The sequence below is a fragment of the Prunus persica genome, chromosome G7 (genome assembly GCF_000346465.2).
Source record: "Prunus persica cultivar Lovell chromosome G7, Prunus_persica_NCBIv2, whole genome shotgun sequence".
Classification (NCBI taxonomy): domain Eukaryota; kingdom Viridiplantae; phylum Streptophyta; class Magnoliopsida; order Rosales; family Rosaceae; genus Prunus; species Prunus persica.
Genome location: NC_034015.1, coordinates 7,163,917 through 7,190,163, shown reverse-complemented (window position 1 = coordinate 7,190,163; position 26,247 = coordinate 7,163,917). Strand labels below are relative to the sequence as shown.

Below are 26,247 nucleotides of genomic sequence, written 5' to 3'. Positions count from 1 at the left end.
CCTACATATGGAGATTTTTGGTTTTTAATATTAAAAAGGACAAAATAGGAATTTCAAACATTGACCAACATGAAAATTGGCCACTTGGCCCATTTTGGGTTTTTTGAAAAAAAAAATTCAAATTACATGAATTGGGATATATTTATAATATTAGTGTTAGAAGTGGGTATATAACTAAAAAACTATAAGTTTTAATTGATGTATCATCAATCTTTTACATCAACATCAACCAGAGACGGAGCTATAGTGAAGTCACTAGGGTTGAACGACCCCATGGAAGCTATGGAAATAGGCTTGGACATCCACTTGAGTTGGTTATGTGACCCCATGGAATGTCTTCCAAGTGATCGACCTTTGGCTTGAGAGAGGAAGAAGAAGAAGTGATTTTAAAAAACTCCTTGGGCAAAACGATGTCGTTTTAGCATAGTTATTTTTTAAAAAAATGATATGGCTAAAACGACGCCGTTTTGATCCAGGTTTAAAAAAAAAAAAAAAAACAAACAAACAAACAATCAGTCCCTTTCCCCTCAAAACAAAATCCCACCTAATACAATCCAAACCCAACCACACCCCCCCCCCCCCCCCCCCCCCCCCCCCCTCAAAAAAATCAATTTCTCCTCAACCCTAAATCCCCCAAATCTCCCACCAAACCCTTAGCCCTCATCTCCTCCATTGCTGCCAACTTGCCACCACATCCACTACCTGCTCCGTTGTCGCTGTATTATGTTATGTATGATGTTATATATGATGTACACAATATAAGTTAGTTCAAAAACCCTAAGCCTAAAATAATGTTATGTATGATGTATTTAATTGAATTGAAATTGAATTTATGGGTTGATTATATTGTTCTGATTTATATATTGATTAATTGGTTATATCTGTTAGAAATATGTCGTTAAAGCCAACTAATTATGTAATAGTTAGAGTTAAGGACATCTTTGATAAAAGACATATTATGTTATCAATGGGCGAGAAAAGTTATTTTATACATTAAATTATCCTATATTATCTTTCAATATGTAGAATAACCATAGTCCAAGGAATACACAAGTGGATATGAGAGCTGTGTAATAAGATTTCATACATGGAGACTTCTCATCATCCCTAAATCCTGAATATGTTCCTGGTCATAGGAATATTGATTTGGTGTCAATATTCCGCAAAGACCAGTACACGCAGTATCGTCTCAATATGTAGGGAATGGCAAGGTCTCAAGTCATTAAGTGTGGAGACACATCGATATGTGTGTAGGTGCTTGTAGAAGAACAAGTATACTAAATGCGATCCAACATATGAGTTACAGCATGGAAGTATTTACTCACATGTCGAGCTGGAACTCATAAATTGCAATGGTGCAAACTAATCCTTAGATTTGAGGCATCATAGATGTTTTGTGGCCATGTTGTTAATCTTTGAGGGCACTATACGGTCATGCTGAATTAGGCATAGGTTAAAGGTGCTCATTAGGATTCTCAATAGAGTCATGGAAGCAAAAGAATGTACAACAAGGTATCTCTACTCTCAGTAAAGGAGAGAGAATACTCCAAGATATGATTGGTCAAATCTCTGTGCAGAGTAGTGGATAAGACTTGAAAGAAGAAGTCTTCAAATCTTACCAGGATAATCATATAAAAAGAATGATTCACATTAGGATATTGACAATCGGATTTTTTCATGATCTAATAATCTGAAGAAGGAGTATTGACATAAGAGAATGATTCAATTGCATGATCATTCCAATTTGAATAGGTTCTTTCACAACGTCTCATTTAGCTCGGATAACCGTGACTTGCTGCTAGGTAACAAACGTAGTTTGTGGATGTCCTAAAAGGTTTCAATTAACCTTTATTACTAGGAAGAATTAAATTGTGGAATTTAATTCGTATATCATCTCTGGGGAGTTGAGTCAACCCACCACCTTGCTAAAGGGAACCTACGGATCTGCACACCCAAGAATGTGATCAGAGGTACAAATAAGGATAAATGAAATGAGGAGACACAAGTCAATGGTTGATAATCAAATGCGTGATACTTGGCCACTGATTTTAAGCTTTGCCCCAATAGCAGAATCTTATTCACCAATATATATATATATATATATATATGTTTTGGTTGGTGGTGGTGACATGAAATGTTCAAAAAGAAAGAAAATGCTTGTGAGAAATTGGTTGAAGTCACAATTTGGGGGGAGTTAGAAGAACTCAACTGATGTGATAAACTGGGGTATTGTTCAGAAATAACCAACATCAGAATCCCATTTCATTTTTCCTGTATACAATTGGATACAATACAGAGGCTACAAGTCCCAGAAACCTCTCTGTCTCTCAGGTTCAAAGAAAGAGACAAAGGGAATAGATTGATCAGAAAATTTTACATTCTGATACAATTTACAATACTGCTGCTCCTGCTCACAGCATCTTCTATAATTTAAAGGAAATATTTAATACATCTACCTATGGCCCTTGTATGTATAATTAATATATGGTCAAAAAAAATAAAAATTGCAAAGGACAGAAGCTTTCTCCAAGGGATGGAAGTTTGTGCACACAATATAATCTACATGGCTGAAGAAACAAGAAATTGGTTTCAAGAAGTCTCTTCAGCAAATACTTTATATATGAAATCACGAAAGCGCCTTGAATATTGTCTTGGATCAACAGCTGAGATCGAAGTTGGGTCATATTGGATGGATTTGTATGCATGCTCCAGCTTCTTGCTAATGTCATAGTCTTGAAGTATGTCTATGATCCCAAAGAACATTATCACTTCATAAAACTCCCCTGTTGGGTCACCCACAAGCTGAAACTCACAATCACTTTTTCTCTCTGTCTTTTCAACTCTTGCTGGCATATTCAGCCCCAGTTTAATACTAGCCCACCTGCAATAGCAATATTTTTTCAAAACAAAATTTCCAGTTAAGTTTATCATTTTCAGCTTCTAGCTTTGTTATAATCACATAAAAGATAAAACCAGATTACCTGGAAAAACATGTTGAAATTACTTAAGCAGTAAGTAATGATTTAATTAGAGAGAGATTTCACCTCGATGGGTCTAAAAGAAGCTGATCCATGTCTGCTCTTGAAAGGCGGGGGGTTCCATCGCTCTCATTTTCACCTGTGAGGAAGAAAACATAGCAGCATCTTGTATGGTGAGCACATTGTTAATCCAAAGTGGAGAAGAAAAACAAAAGAGAGCACATAAAAATCAATAACCAGTAGGAGTGAGGGCTCCAGAAGGAATCAGATCCCCGGCAGCTGATGTATTTCTGAAATGAAGTCCAACCAGCAGACTATAATCCATTATTCTCTCCTGTTCAAGAAACTCACAATCTCTATCAATTTGCCTGCAAAACAAGGCCAACAACAGGAAAAAAAAAAAAAAAAAAAACAGAAAAGGAATTAATGTTTCATTGAGTTGACAGGAAAACAAAAGAATGGAAAGCAAAAGAAAAGAAGAACAATTCACCTGCAAAAGTCTTGAAACCATGACTTCTGAAGCCGGAATATAAAGTTAAGATCAAGGTCTTTAAGGATAGTCATTTCATCAATCTCTGTCAAAGGCTTATCTGTTGTTCGACCAAGGGAAGACCCCTTCAAGTCAAAACGCCTATGAATCGTGTATTCAGAACAGAAAAGGTTCCCCATAATGATGAACCGCACCTGGATCATAAAATAATCATACAATTGAATGCTTAATCTATTTGTAGGATATATTAACATTAATGGCCATCTTTCTCCGAATGACAGACACATAAATTCAAACTAGTTACAGGTGGACAAATACCTTCTTTTGAATAGGTTGGCCAGTTAGTTTTACACAGTGCAGACCATAAAATTTAGTCACTAGAGTGTTCTCATATGCCCGAACATGGTTATAATAGGCCGAAAGCATCCTCATAAGCACCTAGTTCATCATGAAACACAAATTAGCCAAGTACTTAGAACCAATGTTGATTTGTAACAGAAAATATATGAGGGGAGTAGAAATAGAGCTCACTTTTACTTCTGCCTTCTTCATAGTTTTGATCATATAGCGGTCGTCATTCGTCAAGTAAAAGAAGCTGCCACTTTTACCAGGAGAAGAGAGTTCTCGAAGAGCATCATTGCCACAGATTGATAACATGTAGTCAGCTGCATCGACCTTGAACAACTTCCTAAGAGTCCTGAAGAGAACAAATTTCACATGGTAATCAGAAAGCTGTTAGAAAATGAACTAACAATGTGCATCAAGTGACGATCGAGTCCAATTTAACATATCCTGTTCTTTGTCTAAATGTTAAAGAAACAAGCAACAACAAGCTATGTGCATGCTCTTTATACAAGGGCAGACCTGAAGACTAAAGGGCAGTAATCCTTCCATTTAAATTCACAGGACTGGTGTGGTGGAGTATATTTGGAGCCTTCTGGAGGAAATCTTGTCCAATATTTTTCCCTGGGGTCAAAAGCCGAAGGCTTCAGGTCAAGGGATCCAGATGGACCTGGTCTTCCAACAGAATGCCTGTGCATGGAATTATTCCACATACATCAAATGACTGGCATAACACTACAGGAATCAAATCCATAACAGCGTCAAACAAATTACACTGCTGTAATGATCCTTGATTCATAAATAATAATATAAAAAGTAGGAAACAATACTACATATTTTTGTTGTGTGAAGGTGGATATAATGAGTGTATCATAGAAAAAGTTTAACCAAGATAATATGCAAAAGAAAAGAAATAGGTGAAATGAAAAGTAAAAGGAAAAAGGAATAAAATCCCAGTTAATAGTTTATCAAAACCTGATTCCTAGCTGCAGATTGAGCATGAGTTCATAATTTTTGTGCCCCTTGCTTATTGTTTCCCCTTGTCTCCTAGCCGTCTTAGATACCTTCATTGCCAGTCCCCTTTGACTCCCATCTTCCACATGTAAACCCATCAAATCTTCAACCAATTCTCCCCCCACAGTAGAAGGCCTATGATCACCAGCATTACAAGGTGGATCATGATCACCACCATCCCACATTTGCAGCCTATCAAATGGTCTATCCAACCCTACACTTACCCTTCCATCCACCGACATTCTTCTTGGCTTCACACTTTCACCCTTTGCTGATCTCCACACTGCAAGCTTCTTCTGCGATGGCAAAATCGAAACCTTCTCCCCGGGACATATTTTACAATCCTTCAAGTCAACATTGTACACATCTTGAGGGTTCCATTCAAGATTGGCATCTGGAGATGACTGGGATGGATAATAAGTCCCATTTTGCTCACTTGGATCCTTACTCCAATTCCCTACATAAAGACTCCCATCAGGCCATCTGAAAGTCCCATTCCCTTTAGGCACCGAATCTTCCCAATTTCCATCATACCTATTCCCATTACTCCAAATAAATGACCCCTTTCCACAAGTCACTCCATTCTTCCATTCCCCAGTATAATTATCCCCATCCTTCCATTGATACCTCCCATGACCTTCTTGCAACCCGCGTCTCCATTCGCCTTCATACCAATCCCCATTTGAATAATGCTTAGTACCGTGTCCATGTTTCAAATTCATAACCCATTGTCCCTTGTAAGTGTCACCATTTGTCCCTGTGTATGTACCATTTCCATCCATGTACCCACTTTTAAATTCGCCCTCATATGTAGCCCCGGAAGGCCAACTGAACCTGCCTTTCCCCATGGTTTTGCCTTTAAACCACTCTCCAACGTACATACACCCATCGGTCCACAAGTACTTGCCTTGGCCATGAGGGAAATTTTCGCACCAAAAACCGGTGTAGTAGTCTCCATTGGGAAGAATCCTATCTGCATTATATATCATTTCTTCAGGGCCACAATCACTTTCGTCACTGCTATGATCATGATCATCCTCGTCTGCATGGTCCACTGAAATTCCAAAAATGCTATTGGCACGCTTCCTTGCAGCCTGCGTTTTGCGCACCGTAGCCTCCCATGCCTTATACACACTGCTACTGCTTTCTTTGCTCATCGCTGCACCAACTCTTTATATTTTCACGTTTCCATATGCATATATACAATCTTTCTACAATGAAATTTTGCAAAATGAACAACAACCAAAATCAAATCATTCTTGTACAAGAGAAAACATGAATCAATGCCCAGATCATGAAGAAAACGAATCAAATCGACAATGCAGCAAGAACTAATGATGAAAACAAGGAAATTTTGAATGTTTCATTCAAAGAATTTTTTATATATTATTTTTTGTGTGATGATATTCTTTGTTTTTGTGAAGAAAGCGAAAAGAGCGATTGAAACAAAAGAGGTGCCTTTTCTTTCTGAACCAGATCAAGAAGTGTCTGTCTGAGTTTCAAAATCTTGACAAGTGGTGAACTTATTTCCCCTAAAACCAACACTAAAATCCGGCGGGGTTATCGCAAGGGAAGTAAGTAATTTGGGCAACATGGCTGCTAAAATGCATCTAAATGGTTATGTAGTTATGTTTGTTTGTCAACACAAAAATGCTTATGTTGTTTTATATTTCTTTTTTCCTATCAGATTATGATGTTTCCACAAAACCAAAATATCAGATTATGTTGTTGCCTCTAATTTTGTCGACAATACATTAAAATTACACACCTTTGGTTTTATTATTTTCCTTTTATATATGAAAAGAACAAAACAAAAAAAAAAAGTTGATTTTGTTAGTGCTTGTTGGTTTGTGGTTGCATGCAACTTCTTTTCCTAAGTTTGTTGTTGCTTTGTGGTTCAGAGAGAGTCTCGTTCATTTCCTACAAGCTCTAAGAGCCATAACAAAATTGGAGACACTGGCAGGGTCAATGTGATGGTTTCCATTCTGGCATTCTCTCGGAGTTTTCCCTTGACAAATATCTGGGAAATTAAAGGGAAAGAGAAATCTAGTTTAGCATCTTAATGCTTTCAGTAATCATCGCTTTAATCCAACTTCATACAAATGTCCCCTTTCCTTGTTGCTCTAATGGCTGCCTACGTGGCCTTAGTGTGCAAGATACTGAATTGGATGGTTGTTAAGGAATTGGCGTAACATAAGATTTAAAAGTCGGATTAATTACGTAATGTTGTTTTGTGTTTGATTTTGGTATCCCCAACTCAAATTTTCGGGTCCCGGATGCTAGGCACCTCACGCCGAGGTCAATGGCGTCAAGTATTAGGGTGCTAGAGTTCTGGATCCACCTCGATCAACAGGGTCCCCGAACACAGGTCTCGGATTCGGGGTTAGTGGGTCGGAGTAGCTGGATTATCTCAACATTATGGGTACCATTTTCAACGTTGCCTAAATTTACATGTCATTCACGTTAGTTGAAAGAAAACATGAACGTTTTCACCTTCATTTCGCCAAGGCAGAAGAACAAATATTGAGACAGAAATGTGGACTCAGGCCATGATAAAAAAAATCTTAAATTGCTTAAATTAATCTGACAATTTTTTCGGTGATTGTAATTTTAGAAATTTATATGGATAAATTCATTTATTTGGTCGTAGGATAAATTCGTTGAAATTAACATTTTTATTATTATTATTTTTTTGGAATAACTGAACAAATAATGAAGCAAATACAAGAAAGGGCATGTAGTTGCGCGAAAAACTCTAGAAATAAAACATTTACCTTTTTTTTTTTTATAAAGCAAGTGCAACACAAATTCTACTAGACGTGCAAATTAGGGATCATTTTCTTTTACTATAGAATGTTATTAAACTGCTAATTACAACCAAACATTTACATGAGTCTACATTATGTTCTAAATGGCGATATAGTAATACAACTTATCCAATTATTTGACAAAAGACCATTTGCTAAATGTGAACTGATAAATAGTAGAGATGCATGCTACCCATTTTCATCCATCTATATTAGATCCAATGGTCGAGATGCTATACTAAACCCTATGCACCTAATAAATATCTATTTAGTCGCTCAAGGCAAACCAAGCAACTCACATTTTTCTAGCATTGAAATTGATCATATGTGCTTAAAAGGCCAAATACAGAGACCTTTAGAGTCATATACTGAGGGAGGAAAGAAATGGAATAGGCAATTACCATAATGAAAAAATCTTAGTTTTCATCTGTACCCCAAGCATCATCTTTCAACTTTTGCCTCATGACTATGCGGCTTTTTCGATCATCTTCCTGTTTCTTCAAATCCACGGACCCAAAGGCTGTGGAAGGCAGTTTCAGTCCCATTCCATGCGCAATGAGCCTCTGGGCAGTTCTTACTGATGTCTGTGGCCTTTGCCGAGGTGGTTCCAGATCTAACAATGAATAATACAATGAAAGTATGAGTATATCATCTGGCAGCCATTACAGACAAATTTTCATTCGTCTCATTTAGATTTTCACAATAGAAACTAAGAATAGAGGAGTACAAAGAACTTCAAACTGCTGAGGAAGGATATGATGACTTCAGGGGATGATGCTACCTGGTACTGTGGAAGGTCACTCAATTTAAACTTGGATCCCTAATTAGTAGCAAATTCAAAATAGAAGGATATATCTACCTACCTCGTTAATATAAAAAACTCTGTTTTTATCATCATTGCTATTCTTCCTCCTTCCTCCTCTCTCTTATTGTAGTTGCACCATTTCTATGTAATAATGGGTACCAGAGCGATGGACATTTGAATTCATTTATTGCACACTTCATTTATGTCTATATTTTTTCTAATCTTTCTTTTCTTTTGGCAGTGGAAATATGCTCTTTGGTCCCAGTTATTCACGGATCCTCCACATTAGAACGCTAGCCTAGACAGACCCCTTTCATAGTTAATGAGTATTAGTCGAGCTTTAATGGGCAGTACCTAGAGGCTAGGGATGGAGATTATATTGAGATATTTTAATATTTTATTTTTGGAATTATATCATTTCTAGAACTTGCAAAATTTAATAGGGATTTCTACTACTTGCAGGGTATATTTTCCTATTATTATTAACGTTTCATTGGTGTCTCTATTTCCACATTGGATTTGAGCTGCCTATTATACAAATAAAACTTATTGAACCTAATGGACCAGACTTGAACAGTGAGTTGATATTACAAAGTGAAACCCTATCTTCCTCCCTATTGTTCTCTCTCCTAGTATCCTTCTCCCCCTCTTTTTCTCTTTCAAATTCTTCTATTTTCCTCAGTCCATACTGCCCTAGAGCACTTCCTCAACCTTTGTAGCCTTTTGAGTCTGTTTATGTACTGATGATCTCATTCATGCTCTAATTTTTAAAATTTCTTAGTTCACACAAGAAAGATCAGATGAAACTGGGTCTAAACTGTTGAAGGAGATTGTTTTTTAAACAGCAGACATTTCATTAGCAACCTCCTCTCTTATTAGCTACTTGTGAGCACCCACTGTTCAATTCTTGATTATCTACATGACTACAATACATAGATGAAGTAAGGTACCCAAACTACTGCTCCTCATATTCTCAAGCCTTGCAAAATTTCACAAAGCCATACTCCTCAGTCACAGCAAAAATATGTAACAATTTGGGTCAACTGTCTTGTACCACTCATGTGACCTAAAATGCACTAAGCCTTTCAGGTCATGTCAAGCAACCAAAATGGAGGAAAAACTTATTTGCTTATTTTACCTTTGGGTGAAATTGATATTATAGGGTAAAATACTTCGGCTAATTGTACAAAATTTTCAACACTAGTTCATAGAGATGGAGGAAGAACATATTTGAATCTCTCCCATTTAATTTCTGTATGACTAGGCAAACAGCATTTCCAGATGTGGAGAACCAACGCTATTGGGCTCTGTGGCTGTATGTTGCATGAGAATATTGAAGAGTACAAGGTAAAAAATACATGTTTCTTATTTTACCTTTGGGTGAAATTGAGCTCAAAAGGGTATCATTCTCATCAAGCACTCGCACTTTCATTGCACATCGAATGCAATTACGAGCTTCAAGTGCTGCATCAAATATTAGAGATCGTCAATTGATTAAAATGATTTTGAAGCGGAAACTCAAATCAACACAATGAATCACAATTACGATTAAATAGATCAGAAACTTGAAAGGCAGCTCTACTGCTAAACAAAAAAAGGAACTCCCAGTCTACAGCAACCTACTAGGAACAAAATGACAAACATCTATTGCTCCATCCATAATCTTCATCCTTGAAGCCATCATCTCGTTCTCAAAAAAGGTAAGAACAACAAAGCCAAAACAATGACAAACTGAGGAGTAATTAACTGGCGTCTGGCGTCTTTTTTTCTTCCTAATTTTCTAACTTTATTTTAAACTTTTCAGTTTATTGTGATAGTTTCACCATTTTGGCCTTCTCCCCTTATATAGATATAGATACACTGCTAATTATCTATATACTTACTTATAGTTATAATAATTATCTATATACTTACATCTCGGCTTGCGAGACATAGAATACTTCCCCTCAATGCCCCACTTTGAAAAATGATTCTAACAGTTTAGTAATTGCATTTTACAACTCTATATCACCCTGTAGCTCAAATTTCCAACAGTAAGGAACGTCTTGAGCATTTTTTGAAGGATTCTAGACCTGTGCCATGGTATATTTTACCACGTGCATGACTGACTGCAAGTGGTGTCAACAAATTCATAAATTATTTTTTTTATATTCAAAGAAAATAAAAATATTATATATTATATAAATATAATAAAAAATAATTTTAAATTTATTTTTGAAAAGGAAACAAATTTATTTTGCAATAAACAATAAAATACAGAGATGGCCAAGGTGGAATCAAACCACACACACAGCCATGCCACTCAAATGGGAAACACTCTGCCTAAATCTAGGGGTTATAGGTTCTTACTTAGCCAAAAACAATAAAACAAAGTGATTGGTTGTCCATTAAGTACAATCTACAACTGTCTTTGGGCAGTCATGATATATCATCCTAATAGGGCATGAGCAGTCATGAATAACGACATGTCAAATGGCATGTAATTTGGAAAAAGTTATCTAAATTTAATTAATCTCATAAATTCCAAAATGAGTAGGTTGAAAAACTGAGTAAATATGTTACCAATTGATGGTGTTTGGAAAACTGCTAGTGCAACCGTATCATTGACCCAGCGAATAACAACTCCACGATCTCCAAAGTCCTGAAAAAGCTTCTCCAACTCTATTGTCGTGGTACTTGGTGGAAAGTCAGCCAGAACAAGAACATGTTGTGTACCAAATTTTGCTGAATTCACAACAACAAATCCTTACATCCCGTATACTGCCTGAGATAAAATTCAAACCTAAAGACTGGAAACATCTAGATGCTATTTGACAATGCTTAAAAATAAAAAATAGCAAGATCTTCTAACAAACTAATTTAATTGAGAAGTTATTTCATGTTCAGCCAATGTGCAGACTTTTGTATGGAATCAACATTTTCTTTTCTGGATCAAAAGCATTAACAGTTTGAAAGCCAAGAAACATCCAAGTACGTTTTATTATATAGAGAATCTATATATGACTATACAAACCAAGCATATTGACAGCATCGAACTTCAAACATGGAAAAGATAAAACTTACAATTTCTTATTTTTGGATCTCCCTCTAAATTATGGCACACATCTTCATCCTCTCGCATATCAATAATTAACTTATCAGGTATTTGATCACTGTAAAGTTCATCTTTCTTATATGAAAATGTTCCTCTTCCACGTCGCTTAGGGGTTTGACCTTTGGTATCTTCCAAAGAGAGTTTTGATACTTCAGGCAAGACTTGTGAGGAGAGTAATTCATCAGGTTCACGGTCTGCAATAGCTTCCCAATCTGTAGTTATAACAAGTATGTCATAATTATGCTATAATAACTTGGAAATAGGAGGAAGCAATATGCACCACAATCATAAGCAAAGCTAGCTACTGATATAAAACTGGCCTTCTTCTATTGACATGTCCGCCTGCAGCGGCAGCTGTGTCTCACCATCTCTTGTCAGATCAGTTGCTTCCCTTGAGAAATCACTCATGTCTCCTGCCATGAGAATGAATAAAATAATATTACTAAATCATCTAAATGCAAATTTCACCATCTCCATTTATTGCTAACAGTTGTACTCATGTGTCGTTATGGTAGTGATAAGTTTCATAAACATGAGACAGAGGCTTAGTTTCTTTCACTAATAGTAGACCAAGTAACGCACATAACACAGAGTTCAGGATACAATAATTGAAAGCCCAAATGCAGCAATAAGCTTCATATCATCACTGATCTGGTAGAGTAATTGTATAAATGCAAATAATAATAATAATAATAATCATCATAGAACGTTGATTGGATGAAATCTTCCCTTCAAATATTTGGTGCAAGATAAGTACGCATGAGTCTGTATATAATGTAATACAAAACCTTCAAATATCCTATGCATATATCTCCTGAAAAGAATTCAATTCTTGCAATAAAGTTCAATAAGCAGAGCTCATTTAAGTATCCTTCATTTGCATCCATGTTTCATTACTGATGCATAATACATTGAAGATAACAGCTCTTATTCTATGCTTAATACAGATGACAGGCAGAAACCTACACACATATATTGTTTTGTGTGCAAAAGCTTATCCATTAACAGAAAATTGTCTTTGATTCCGCTTGATTCTTGATCAAAGCAATTGCATTCTTTACAATCACCAGCACAAAATGAAGAAATTTGAAGCGATTAATAGAAGCCAAACGTCATAACCCAAAGAAATCGAGATTTATTAACCAGTTGACATTTAGATAAAAGCTCTGTTATGGGCTACAGCCACCAGCACAAAATAGTTCTCTATACTACGGATTTAAAGGAAAAATTAAAACAGCAATTAAGAAACGTAATCAAACAAATCAAAATTAATAACCATATCAGAAATAAAACCCAACACAAGTAAAATTGAACAAGAAAGTAACAGAAACCTAGAAGTAACTAAGAAGATTGAAGAGAATAATTAAAAGAAAATTCTATCTTTTTGCGTAGAAGGATGCTCACACAGACGAAAAAACACAAATGCAACCTACAAGAAATAGAAAATTAACATGCAGACTGATAAAACAAAAAAAATGAAACAAGAATCAATCAAAATTTCATAAATCACACCCCAAGAAAAATGAAAAAAAAAAAAACCCACAATTTTTTAACCTGAGGGCGACCAGAAAGATCAACCCAAAAATGGGACTAAAATCAAATGAATGTAGTCGGAAATTCGAAGAGAAACTAAAAATTTGAGAAAATTGAAAACAATATTACCTGTGCAGATGGTTTCGCTTGAGACTGAATGACGGTGTTTAGGGTTTGAATGTATCACTGAAGAAGGGATTTGGGAGTTTTGGTATGGTCGAAGAGAGAGAGAGAGAGACGCTGGAGAGGGAAAGCAAGATAGAAGTCGACGGTAGCGGAACGACAGAAAGAGCGGCTATAGAGAACGAGTAAGTTGCAGAGTTCCAGTGGTTTTCCGACCGTAATTATCAATTGGAAGTGCTTGTTAGAGAAGCAACTATAGATAACGCTTTAGGCATTGAATTTTTATGTGTGCTGTTAATGAATCTCAAAATGATGGGATTTCAAGTAATGGGATTAACAAAGTTATTTGTTTGGTTAATTATTGAGTCGGTGGGATTTCATTGGGTAATTTTTTTATAAATATGTTTTTTTTTTTTTTTTTTTTTTTTTTTTTTTTTTTGTGGCTGTTTAGCTAAAAAATCTGAACTGTACTCACTACTAAATAAATAATAAAAATCTGATAATTTGAAAAGATAAATAATACATAAGCGAAAAACCCTACTTTCAAATCCTAATCTTCAATTACCCCGTTTGGCAAGTTTTAAAATGGAATTTATGAAATGCCGCAGGATTTTGGAAAGGAACTTGGAACGCCCAAAGTTCCATTTCCAAATTCCATCTACTTAGGCGTTACTCCAAAATCCATCATAGGAGTTCTCTCAGACCTCCCTCCCCCAACCCCACAGTCTCTCTCTCTCTCTCTCCTTCCCTGACATAGCAGACCTCCCTCTCCCTCTCTCTTCAGGTCGTAGATCGGTTTTGAAGGCTCCAGATCGTCTTGATTTTTATGGATTCCGCGAGATGCTCGACCTCCAGCAAGTCATGGCCTTCCACCTCGCATTAAAATCATTGCCATGGACCATGCTGTCACCATTGGATTTGACCTCTGCATCGTCTGAGATTATGGGTTGGTCTATGCCGGAGTTTGATCAGACGGTGAGGACGAGGAGAAGTGGGAGACGGAGATGGGTTGAGTTATGTAGTTGGGAAAAGATTGCATTTGAGGATTTGAAAAGCCATATAAACCAGACATTAAGGCCTGAACCAAATTTTTTTATAGGGGTGGGCTATTCTTTCCATACGGGTAAATATCTAAATATAATTCCATTTATTTTTTTATAGGAGAAAACTTGAAGCTAACTGGAGATCTGTTTGGATGAGACATGCTAATTTTTGCTTAGATGGATTGGACTAATTTTTGTAAAATGAGTTGTAGTGCCTAAAAATTAGCATTAAATTTCTTTTTTCCCAAACTTTGCACTAGGTTAGAAGCCACTCTAGCCATAGTGTGGTTCCATCCTTGCCAGAGAGTAGAGAAGAAGAGCAGAAATAGTTGTGGGGCCCATCATAGATCTAACATGTATTATTTATTATTTAACTTTTTAGATTATTCAGATTTTTATTATTTATTTAGTTGTGCGAACAGTTCAGATTTTTTAGCTAAACCAAAAAAAAAAAAAAAGCATATTTATAAAAAAGAAAAAAAATTACCCAATGAAATCCCACCAACTCAATAATTAACCAAACAAGTAACTTTGATAATCCCATCACTTGAAATCCCCTCATTTCAAAATCCCATCATTTTGAAGTGCCTTCATTTCAAAATCCCATCATTTTGAAGTCCAATTACTTCAAAATACCTCATCCAAACACAACCTAGAGGTTGTTTGATAAACATTTCATTTTCACTTTTTTGAAAACTGAAAATTGAAACACATGTTTGGTAACATATTTCGTTTTCAGTTTTCAAAAATGTGAAATATAGTTTTCAAAATCACCCTTATTTTTAAAAACAACTTGAATGTGTTTTTAGTTTTTAGTTTTCATTTTCATTTTTTTTTTGTGCTCATATTTCATTCATTAATTTTACATAAGGACACATGAAATGCACTCCAGTTATCAAATTTTGGGTATTTGGGACCTCTCGACTTGGACCCGGTCGTTCGATTCTTGCGTCTGGCCATGTACCCAATCCAAGCCTCAAGAACTCCATCTCCAAAATTCACCCAAAAATCATCCTAATTAAAAATTCACCGAAAAATACTATGAACTCTTTATAACATGCACTTTCATTCTGTGATATCAAATTCACAATTGGACCCCAAAAACTTCCATTTCCAAGTTTCACATAAAACTAACTGAAATTGAAATCAGTTACCAAACATCTTTTGTTAAGTTTTCACTTCACTTTTTTTGAAAATTGAAATTAGTTACCAAAAGTTTTCAGTTTTCAATTTTTGAAAAATGAAAACTAAAAATTCAAAATTCAAAACTAAAAACTGAAAACTGAAATGGTTATCAAACGGGCCCTTAGTATTAACGAATTTATCACAAATTAGGTAAATTAATGAATATTTATATATTTCTACACCTTCTTGGCTGACGAATCATCTTCGATTGTAGCCACTTTTCTTGTTGGCTTGTATGTTTTCTATGTAAAGTACTATTCAAAGAGAAGAAGATCACAACCACAACAACCACCTTTATCAGAGGAAACCCATGATGACTGTATAGATGAAGATCATGGGCATGTGCTTGACCACCCCATCTGGTACATCAACACCATCAATCTCCACCAATCGATTATCAGTTCGATCACATTACGTCAATACAAGAAAGGTAATGGTTTTGTTGAAGTTACATAGTGTCCTGTGTGCTTGAGTGAGTTTCAAGAAGATGAGACTTTGAGACTTTGGCCTAAATGCAATCATGCTTTTTATTTTCCTTGTATTGATACTTGGCTTAGATCCCATACCAACTGCCCCAAATGTCTTGCACCAATCGTTAAACCCTTGCCAATGCCTGCACCAGAACCAAATCTTGTTGTTAGTTCAATTCCATAAGAAGAAACCCAGGTATAGATTTCAGAAAATATCGGTGAATCTAGTGAAGAAATGGGAGAGGAAATTTGTGAGATTAGAATTGAAACAATGGAAAACAAATAGGTGACTGGAAAACAAAGAGATGAAATCCGAATTGAAGAAGTGAATAATAGTGTTGTGGAGCCAAGAAGATCGATTTCCATGGATTCTTTATCAGCTTCGAAGAATAGTTTTGAGCTTTCTAATCTTCAACAGTGTGATACCCGTGTAAGAAAAATCATGTATTAGACATAACTATTCTTACTAAATTTTGTTTTGGATTTGCCCAAAGATGAGGCTCAAATTGTGTGTAATTTTGATGTTTTTTTAATTACATTATTGTAAAATTAGGTACTACTTTTTGGCCTTTGACTTTATCTTAATTAGGTGAAATTGGATTCCTATTTTCCAAATTAGTGTAGTGTGTTAAAATGAAAGCTCCCTAGAGTGTATTAGGGTGTGCCATGGGTTTTTTTGGTAGTTAAATAAGGTGCACTTAGTTAATTTTATATATTTTATTTAAATATTAGAGTGTATTTAGATCATAAGGTGTAATCAGTTAATGTTAGGGCTCGTTTAACAACACCCAATTTTTTCCCATGTCATTTTCTCTCGTTTTTTTTATTTTTTTATAATTGTACAAGCCATAGTCTAACCTAGAGAGGAGGGAGATTTCTCACACACACAGAAAAATGATGCTATGGGGTTAGAACCTGAAACCTCTTGTTTGCAAGTCAAGACCATTTTCCACTAGGCTAGACTCCATTAGCCATTTTCTCATTTTTAGTTTGTGTAGGAATGGAAAACAAACTTTGTTTACTTCTTCAATTATACCATGTTACAAATATGGAATAAATAAAATTTAAAAAAATATCAACCTTCCTTATTGTTGAAATAAAATTGTAATTCTAAATTGTTAATAGGAAGGAATTAGTTATGAAAAAAATATATTGAATAATGCTAACCTTGGTTTCTCATGGTAAGGTGGCATGTCTTAGGAAACCATTTCATATACTTTGACCTATTCAACATGGAAAATCAAATGATTGTCCATTCTCAAGCCCCATTTCCCATAAATGAAATGCACCCTTGTGATTTATAAGCACTTTTAAATTTTTCTATCAAACGCATTCAGTCCAAGGTAAGTAAAACTGTCACAAGTGTGATAGTTCAAACCCGACCATATATTTTTTGGATATGGGCTACCCTCGATCAACATTATGGACAATATCAGCCTGGCCCATTATGTAAAACACTACAAGAAAAAAAGGCTAATGTGACCAAATAAAAAATGAGGCTTGTAAATTCGTCACATATACTAGGTATTTGTGACGAATTTATCAAGTCGTCACTCATAAGACAACGAAGACATCTGCAATTTTGGAGGAGGAAGGCCAAATCCCTCATAAATAGTCTGGCGGTTTTGGGCGGGAGAGACCACCAGTTATTTGTGAGGCTTGGGGGGTCACATATGATATTTTAGGGCGTCAAAAATTTTTAGTGTAGGAATATCTATCCAAAAAAATAAAAAATAGAAAGGAATGGGCAGAAAAGTTTCCCACCCCAAAATAAAAATTATATTTTAGGGTTTAGTTGTCATCACATATTCGCACATGTGAGGACCTGGCCTCACTTATTCACATAAAATTTTAATCAAAATTACAACTATTCATTCATCTCCCTCTGTTGATTTGCTCTGCTACCAAAACTCATAGCCATTTGTGTTTCTCAAATCAATGGCCGCCGATCGATATGGTTTCGTCTTCGGCTACTTCTCCGACGAAGGTAACTTCTCCGACGACCATTATTGCTCCAGTGACAACTACCACTTTGACGAAAGTGCTTTCATTCCTAATTCTTCAAGGCACCACAATATCTCTGTCTTCTTAATCCTTATACAGGTATCATATTTGTAATTTTAACTTGTGATTTTTTATCTCTTTGCTTCAGTTTGGGTAAGTTGAGTGTTTTGGTGAATTTTTTCATCTTTAAGATTTAGGATTCATAGAATCATCATGTGATTGTTGATTGGTTTATTTGTGAAATTTGATGTTAAAGAAATCTTTTCAGGCATAATTTGATTTATTGGATTTTTATGTACTATTGTTAATTTGAGTTATTTTCTTTGCTTTTCAAAAATAGGAATATGAATCGGTGTTTACTTTTCAAAAGTCTCGTTCTTAGAATTCTAATTGGAGTTGTGCTTGCTGAGGGGGAGATTGGGATGTAATAGGAAGTTGTATTGTTACTTTTCCTTTTATTTATTATTTATTAACTTTACTACTTTTTGTTTGCTTGCTGAGGCAATTATAGAAGAATATAAGACATGGGATCAATATACTTTCTATCGTTGGCTACCTAAAAGATCAATTATGAGCCAAGCCTTTTTGGATATCATAAAAAACATGACAACTCATCCTGCTAGCTGTTTAAAAGATTTGTCCCTACATAATTAATTTGGAACATGTTTATCATCTAATTACTAGTGTTTGCGTTTTCTTTTGGCAGGTCTATTGCTTTTTTGCTGGGAGCAGATTTATTAGAAATAATTTGCAGAGAGGTGACCCTTGCCATTTCTCATAGTCATTAACTTTTCTTATTTTAGTTTATGTCTATATTTTCTTATATAGTGGTTATAAATACAAGTTTTAGATGGATAGGCAGTGGATTGTCAAATGTCGTGATCAAGGAAACGATCCAAATTATAAGAAAGGGATTGAATCATTCATTGATATTGCAAGACACCATGTGAATGCCAGTGGTGAGATATTATGTCCATGTAGGCATTGCCATAATTCATTTTGGCACCCTATTGATATGGTTCACTTCCATTTGTTGCGGTATGGGATGGATGTTACTTATGACAGATGGATATATCATGGAGAAGAAATTGGTTTTCTACCACATGGTTTGACCTCTCTAGCTCCGAGTTCTCCAACTGTGAATAAATGGTGATGCAGTAAAATCTTCAAGAGTAAACATAATATTAGTAAACAGAGCAACACCACTCTAATATGTATTTATCTAAAATCCATACTCTGTTTATTGCATAAATAAAAATGTGGTTATATTTCTATAACTACATAAAAAGAACTACTCTAATATGTTATTACTATAGATTCGGAATCTATTCACAATGCATAGGCCCCATTGTGATCCACTATACACTTCATGGGTCTCAAAATTGTGTGATGATCATGTTTGAATATTATTATTACTTTCTGGGTTGAGTTGAAATTTGAAGTCAGCCTCCATAAAGCTGCTGCTATAGAATATATATATATATATATATGATTCACATGAATGCTTCAAACTTAATGATTATTCTTTAATTAATTTGGTGTTTATACTAAGAAAGGGCATTTTGTCTATGGTGTGGTCATCTTCAAAGGAAAACCATGCTTTCATTTGCTAAACCAAAATATTTAACCAGTGCTTGCATTGCGTGCTTATAGACTAAATTCAACTTCTATATTTTTTTAAATACAAAGATGCTTTTATCTGTACAATGTCAACTTATGTAACTACGCACCAATAGGCTGGATTGTTTGTTTTATTTTATACTGATGTTCTGTTTTTTATTTTGGGTTTGAAGAGGCGACTTCTATGTCTTCTAGCACGAAGCGACGAGGAAGATCTTATGGGAAATGCCTCCATGAGCTCATAGAAGCCAATGATGGGAAACCACTAATTGTTGCCTTTGACCCGAAGTTGAAGGTCCCTATCAACAAGATGGTTCATACATTGCTTACGAATGAGATTGGAACTAGCATTAGAACTCATGCACCTGTATGCCATAAGTTGTGGGAAAAAGTCCCAGATGACGATAAGAAGAAACAAATTGTCAATTTACTGGTTAGTTTAATATTGGTATAAATTTGATTTTTGTTATCCCATTGTCGCACTATCCTAATATTTTGTATGTGTGTATGTTAGGCATTATTTGATGTGGACCTGACCCAATCGATGGTTAGTGAATTTGTGGAAGCTAAGATGACTACAGCATATATTGTTTTTAAGAATAGGCTGCATGATCACTACAAGAAGGTTGCCATTACTCTAGCACGGGGAACGGCCACCTTGCCTCCAGATAGTCTATGGAATAAGCGACCTGTGGAGCATTGGCATTGGCTTTGTGATAAAATGTACACTGAACCTAGTTTTGTGGTATGTATTCCATAATTGTTTTACTATTTTATTTTTTATTTTTTTGAGTAATAGTGTATTTGTTATTGTAATAGTTAATTCATGTATTTTTTATTACAGGAGAAGTCGAAGAAAAATTCTGATAACCGTAAAAAGAACAAAACAAACCATAGGGGAGGTGCATGCTCATTTGTCCAGCATGCTCAACAAGCTGTAAAAGTAATATAAAATTACATAGCTACATTAAATATTTTCCAATTGATTTTAATTAGTTTTTTTTTATTTCTGATTTATAGGAGGGGAAGCCTTTATCATTCATTGATAATTGGGAAAGGCTACATAAAGACAAAGAGCATAATTGGATTAGCGAGGATGCCCAAGAAAGGCATGTAAGTCAATGATGATTTATATTAGTAAATATTATTGCACCCAAATTGATAGAAGTCGTGGATCCTCTTACATATTTAGAAAACACTATGTACTATGTAATATTTCTTTTTCGATAGGAGCTGGTTGATTAGTTCTTCTTACATACAGTTATCAACGGCATCTCATATGTCATATGCAAGTCTAATTTGTTGGTTTGTCTATAGAAAAAATAAAACAAATGCGAGATGAACTGAGGTCCAAGATGATTGAGGAGGCTAATGAGGATATTGAGGCTGATTCAATAGAAGTTCCAATTGAGGCTGAGTTCAAGATTTTGGGTGATGTACTTGGAGTAAAAGGTAGGACAGTTCGTGGTCTTGGTGCTTTTCCTTGAATGGAAGCCAATATCTCAACCACTGGTTTTTCTGGAGCTTCTAATTATGAGCTTAGCAAGTTACAAGATAAAGTACAGATGCTTGCCACAAATATGCAAAGTGTGCAAGAAGATTATTCAAATTTAAGGGCTAATTTGGTGGTAGCTCTGGAGGCATCCAACAATGGTGGGCTGGATAATGCACAGTTGATGTCAATGTTGCGTGCAGCTTTGATGCCGTTGGCAACAACCTAGAATGAGATTTACATGTTTATATTATATTATTTTGGATATTAAGCGTGTTTTGAACCTTGGATATACGATTAACTTGGATATGCTATTTTGGATATTATTCATCTATGATATGAAGCTTCTGTATTCTTGATGCAGAGTATTATATTTATTAGGATCACTGTCATGAAATCATTCACACGTATTATCAATTGTGATGAGTTTTTTAGGCATAACAAATTATACAATATGACAATTTGTTATATGTCATATTTTAAACAAAGTGACAATTTATAAAGCATCACAAATTGAACGTTGTGACAACTTGTCTGTCATCATATTAGATACCATGTGACCACTTGACAGTCATCAAAAAATGAATTAGGTGACCTATTGTTACATGTCACAAAAGAAACAATGTGACAAAACACGAGAAGTCACATATTGTAAACAGTGACAAATTCATACATCGTCACAGTGTACTATATGTGACACTGAGTTATAGTCATCACATTTGATATCGGGTGAAGGGCCTAATGTGACGACCCTTGTGACGCCAGAATATGGTCACTTTAATGTAACCGCGAGGAAATTTTGCCTAATGTGAGGAAATTTTTTTGTCACATTAGCCTATTTTTCTTGTAGTGAAAGAGTAGGATTTGGGGTATGATTTGTAAATCCTTGGGCAGCTCAATCAGGCCTGATATTCAAGTAGTTGTGTAATTAATTTCAATATAATTAGATTTAATTTAACTTTAATTTTTTATGACAAAGTAGTCTACTTTAATTTAGTTTCCATTTTAATCCAAAATTTGAAGTTAAAGTTATTGTCTTTAATAATGTGTGGGTTAAAAAAAGTTTAATTACATTAAGATTCTAAAATATTGGGAAAGTAACAAATGAAATTTATCATTAGTAAAATTTTGGGTGCCCTTTTTGTTTAATATTTACATAATTTAGTTCATTCAATGACATAAACATCCCTATGGTTCAATTGACATTAACATAATTTAATTTACTAGCTGATCTTTGGTTGGATTATCATGATAAGTAAATTTATTTTTAAGTTAAAAATTGAAGCAAAAAGTATCATAATAGTGACTTATTTGATACGATAAGATCATATAGCCACGACCCATTGGCTCACCCATCAGCTCAAAAAAATTTAGCCATTGTGTAGCGTTTGGGCTTAGCCTATTTAAGATAGGCAGGCTAAGCCCGGCCCGTTAAGCTCTTTGGGCTAATAAAGCTGAAGACTAAGTAGGGCTTCAACTAACCCCTCCTCCCTCTTCAAGATCAGACTAGCTCAAACCGACCCATGTTAAAGACCTAGTGTATCGTTAACCCATCCTCTCTTACTAAATATTTGTTCCAACCAAAAAGAAGCTTGAAACATAATACATTGCACTTCAGTATTCATAAGTAGTATGGGAAATGCTTGCTCACATCAAGAATTAAAGCTGACAAGTTGGGCATTGGTGATGAATGCCTATTACAAGGAGATAAGAGACTCTAACTGTTGGAAATATGCTCTAAAAGCTAATTAAGAGATTAAACTTTTATGGGTATTTTAATTAACTAAATATTGAAGTTAAATCACAAGGTTAATAGTGTCGGTTGATAAAAGTCTCACTAATAGTTAGTTATCTGAACGACTAGTCCATGAGCTATAAGCTAAGGAAAGTGATATAAAGAAGTTAGATCTAGGAGACCTTTACTCTCGAGCTCATACCCTAAAAGGTTCCTAGTCGTAGGATCGTATGGGTGCTCATTAGAGAATGAGTACACTGAACATGATCAACCGAGATATCTTGTATGAAAGTTTTATCCACATGTCAAACAATATTTCCATAGTTGTAATAATGAAAATTTAATTCTTAGACCTGAGGCACCATTGTTATCTTATAGAAGCATCTTGGACCTTTGAGCATTAAATAGTCAAGTTCTCTCGAGTCCATGACACTAAGGTATGGTTAAGGCTCTCAATTAATTCATAGAGGCATGTGAGTGTACAACAAGGGATCTCGAGTTCTGGGAAAGGGAGAGAATACTCTAAGATATTATTCGAGAATCTCTAGCCAGAGTATTAGGCTTGATTGAGAAAAGATGTTCCAATCATGCCCAAATGAATCATATAAGCCGAGAGAGTTCACATTAGGAAGTTGACATGCATTATGTATTCTATAAATGTGAACAAGAGTATTGTAAAAGAGAAGGACTGTATTGCATTGTAATTCCAACTAAATGGGTTCTTTGACACATTCAATTTTGGTCAAGGTAACCATGCTATGTTGCTAGACATGACACATGGTTTGCTAGACATAATGCAGCACACCAACACTTTGACTCTAAAGATCCATGGAAAAGGTTTAGAAAGCTCTAAAATTGATTCTTTGCTTCCGTTGCTTCTCTTAAAACATTTATGTTTTAGTGGCTTAATCAACCTTTCAAAACATAGATTATCCTTCAAGTGGCATCAAGATCCAAGGTTCAAAGTTTGGTGTGCTCAAATGTGTTTTGGAAGATTATAGGTCTAAGTTTTGAAATGGTGTATGTTATACTTGTTTTGTGCTTTTTATGGTGTACAAGTTATACTTGTTTTATAAGAGTTAGGATTGAAAGGCATGAAAAGTTAAGATTTTGAGAAATGCATAGAAGGGGTGGCAACATTGGTTGTTCTTGGTGTTCTTGTGTTTGTTAAAAGTTGACTTGCATATATGTGAATGTCATTAGGTTAGTGAGTCATGTCATGTAAAAATCCATGAGTTTGTTATAAAAATGTGTCTTTTGAATGATAAGAATATTGAGATGAACTTGAACTCATGAAGAACATTGTTGATTTTCTTGGAAAAAATGATAACTTGTTTTTTATTCTTACTTTTTGATCCAAACTTCAATGTTGTTTTGATTTGTGACTTGTTAGTGACCATACCCAAAAGGCTAAAAATAAGTCCCGAAGAACCCTTTATCTGCGTCTAAGAGGACGACACGTGGACCACATCGCCCTTAGCCAACCCAATGCTTGGGTGCTTCACCTAGAAGCCAACATGTTGTTCACCTGAAGGGACCAATTAACCCATGAATATTCCACTGACGCCTGATTCCCCAATAAGGAGAGATACACATTAGTCCGACTAACCAGCCATGTAAAAGGTGTCACGTCATTAACTGACCTTCAGTCTTACATCGAAACAACACAAAAGGGAAGTCGACTTCCCCAGTATAAAAGAAGATTATTTTTTCACCTCAATGATAATCTGAACTTCCTCCATTCTTGAGCACAGTACTTTTCATACTTCTTTTGAGGAAATCACTGACTTAAGTATCAGATACGGAGGGTAGTTGGTGGCTCTCCCACTACCACTTTTCAGTAACCATTCCTTGTCTTCTTTATGAAGGAAACATGCATCTAATGCTTAGGAAATGAACTTTAGCTACAACCTATACAACAAAAACATTCTAAATGGCAGATTCATTTTGTTTATACTAGTTGAAATAAACATTTTTCATTTTAAACCAAGTATCTTAGCCTAGTCTCTTTGAACACAAATAGAAAAAGGAAAAAGGAAATAGATCCTTTACCCTTGATGACCTTTTCTTGATTTCTCAAGAATGAACACCTTTGTTGGAAAGACCTTTTGTTTCTTTTGATTTTGACTCATTCACCTTAAGGCTACAAGATTAGAGTCCTCTACCTCACCACACCATATGCTCCTAGAGATGAAGAGAAGGCAATCAAGAAGTATGGATGTTAGTCTACTTCTTGATTGGACCAATCTTTGGTTTATGGAAGATGAGATACAAAGATGATCACTCATCAACCAAAGTAGGAAACCAAAAACCCTAGCTAGGTTTTCTCCAACACTTAGCTTATATAGGACAACACAAAAAGCAATTGGGTGGGTATTTGTGGCTTCATTTGGTTCATGGGTCATGTCTTCTTATGCCACTTATCCCTTGGGCCCAATAGCCTTTTGGGTTGTTTTGTCCATTTCCTTTTAAATCATATTGAAAAGCCCAATCCAATATTTCTATATGTCAATATTAATTCCATAATTAATCTTTTAATTATAATTCAACTATTAAATTATAATTATAGTCTTACTTAATTGACCCAGTTGAACTATTTGACTTTCATCAATTGCTCCGGTCAACATGTTGACTTTTGACTGTTGACTTTGACATTTGATTTTCAACCATTGACTTGTGCCTCCTCATTTCATTTCTCCTCATTTGTACCTCTAATCACATTCTTTGGGTGTGCAGATCCGTAGGTTCCCTTTAGCAAAGTAGTGGGTTGACTTAACTCCTCAAAGATGATATACGAATTAATTCCACAATTCAATTCTTCCTATTAATAAAGGTTAATTGAAACCTTTTAGGATATCCACAAACCATGGTTGTCGCCTAGTAGCAAGTCACGGTTATTCGAGCTAAATGAGATGTTGTGAAAGAACCTATTCAAATTGGAATGACCGTGCAATTGAATTCTTCTCTTACGTCAATATTCCTTATTCACATTATTAGATCATAGAATTCGATTGTCAATATCCTAATGTGAATCATTCCTTTTATATGATTATCTTGTTAAGATTTGAAGACTTCTTCTTTCAAGTCTTATCCACTACTCTGCGCAGAGATTTGACCAATTATATTGTAACATCCCACATTGACCAATAGAGAGAGGGTGATGTGCTTTATATGTACATGCCCACCTTTATCTAGCATGAGGCCTTTTGAGAGCTCATTGGCTTGAGATTCATGGGAACTCCGAAGTTAAGCGAGTTGGGGCTAGAGCAATCCCAGGATGGGTGACCCACTAGGAAGTTGCTCTTGAGTTCCCCGAAACAAAACAGTGAGGGCAAAGAGGGGGGCCCAAAGCGAGCAACATTGTGCTAGGCGGAGCCGATCTCTGGATGTGACAATTTGGTATCAGAGTCACTCTATCGTGTGGTGCGAGTGTGTCGACGAGGACGTCGGGCTCCTAAGGGGCGTGGATTGTAACATTCCACATCGACCAACGGAGAGGGGGTGATGTGCCT

The 26,247-nt window shown here is 35.5% G+C and overlaps 2 protein-coding genes across 3 annotated transcripts; both read right to left on the bottom strand.

Annotated features, from left to right (window-relative positions):
- On the bottom strand, window positions 2,238-6,064 carry LOC18769534 (phosphatidylinositol 4-phosphate 5-kinase 5). Its single transcript, XM_007203296.2, has 8 exons — window positions 4,786-6,064; window positions 4,333-4,500; window positions 4,000-4,165; window positions 3,787-3,906; window positions 3,469-3,662; window positions 3,216-3,346; window positions 3,045-3,117; window positions 2,238-2,881 (listed from the first exon to the last, which is right to left on the bottom strand). Exons 1-8 carry the CDS (start codon window positions 5,979-5,981, stop codon window positions 2,590-2,592), a joined length of 2,340 nt encoding a protein of 779 aa, XP_007203358.1. The 5' UTR covers window positions 5,982-6,064; the 3' UTR covers window positions 2,238-2,589.
- Window positions 7,639-13,582, bottom strand: LOC18771187 (coiled-coil domain-containing protein R3HCC1L). Of its 2 annotated transcripts, none has more exons than XM_007202407.2 (6): window positions 13,193-13,582; window positions 11,851-11,943; window positions 11,500-11,742; window positions 10,999-11,160; window positions 9,811-9,900; window positions 7,639-8,244 (listed from the first exon to the last, which is right to left on the bottom strand). In XM_007202407.2, the coding sequence occupies exons 2-6, from the start codon at window positions 11,936-11,938 to the stop codon at window positions 8,048-8,050; spliced, it is 780 nt and encodes a 259-aa protein (XP_007202469.1). In that variant the 5' UTR covers window positions 11,939-11,943; window positions 13,193-13,582; the 3' UTR covers window positions 7,639-8,047. The 2 variants fall into 2 exon arrangements, with proteins under 2 accessions (XP_007202469.1, XP_020424761.1); XM_020569172.1 differs by having other exon boundaries at window positions 11,896-11,943.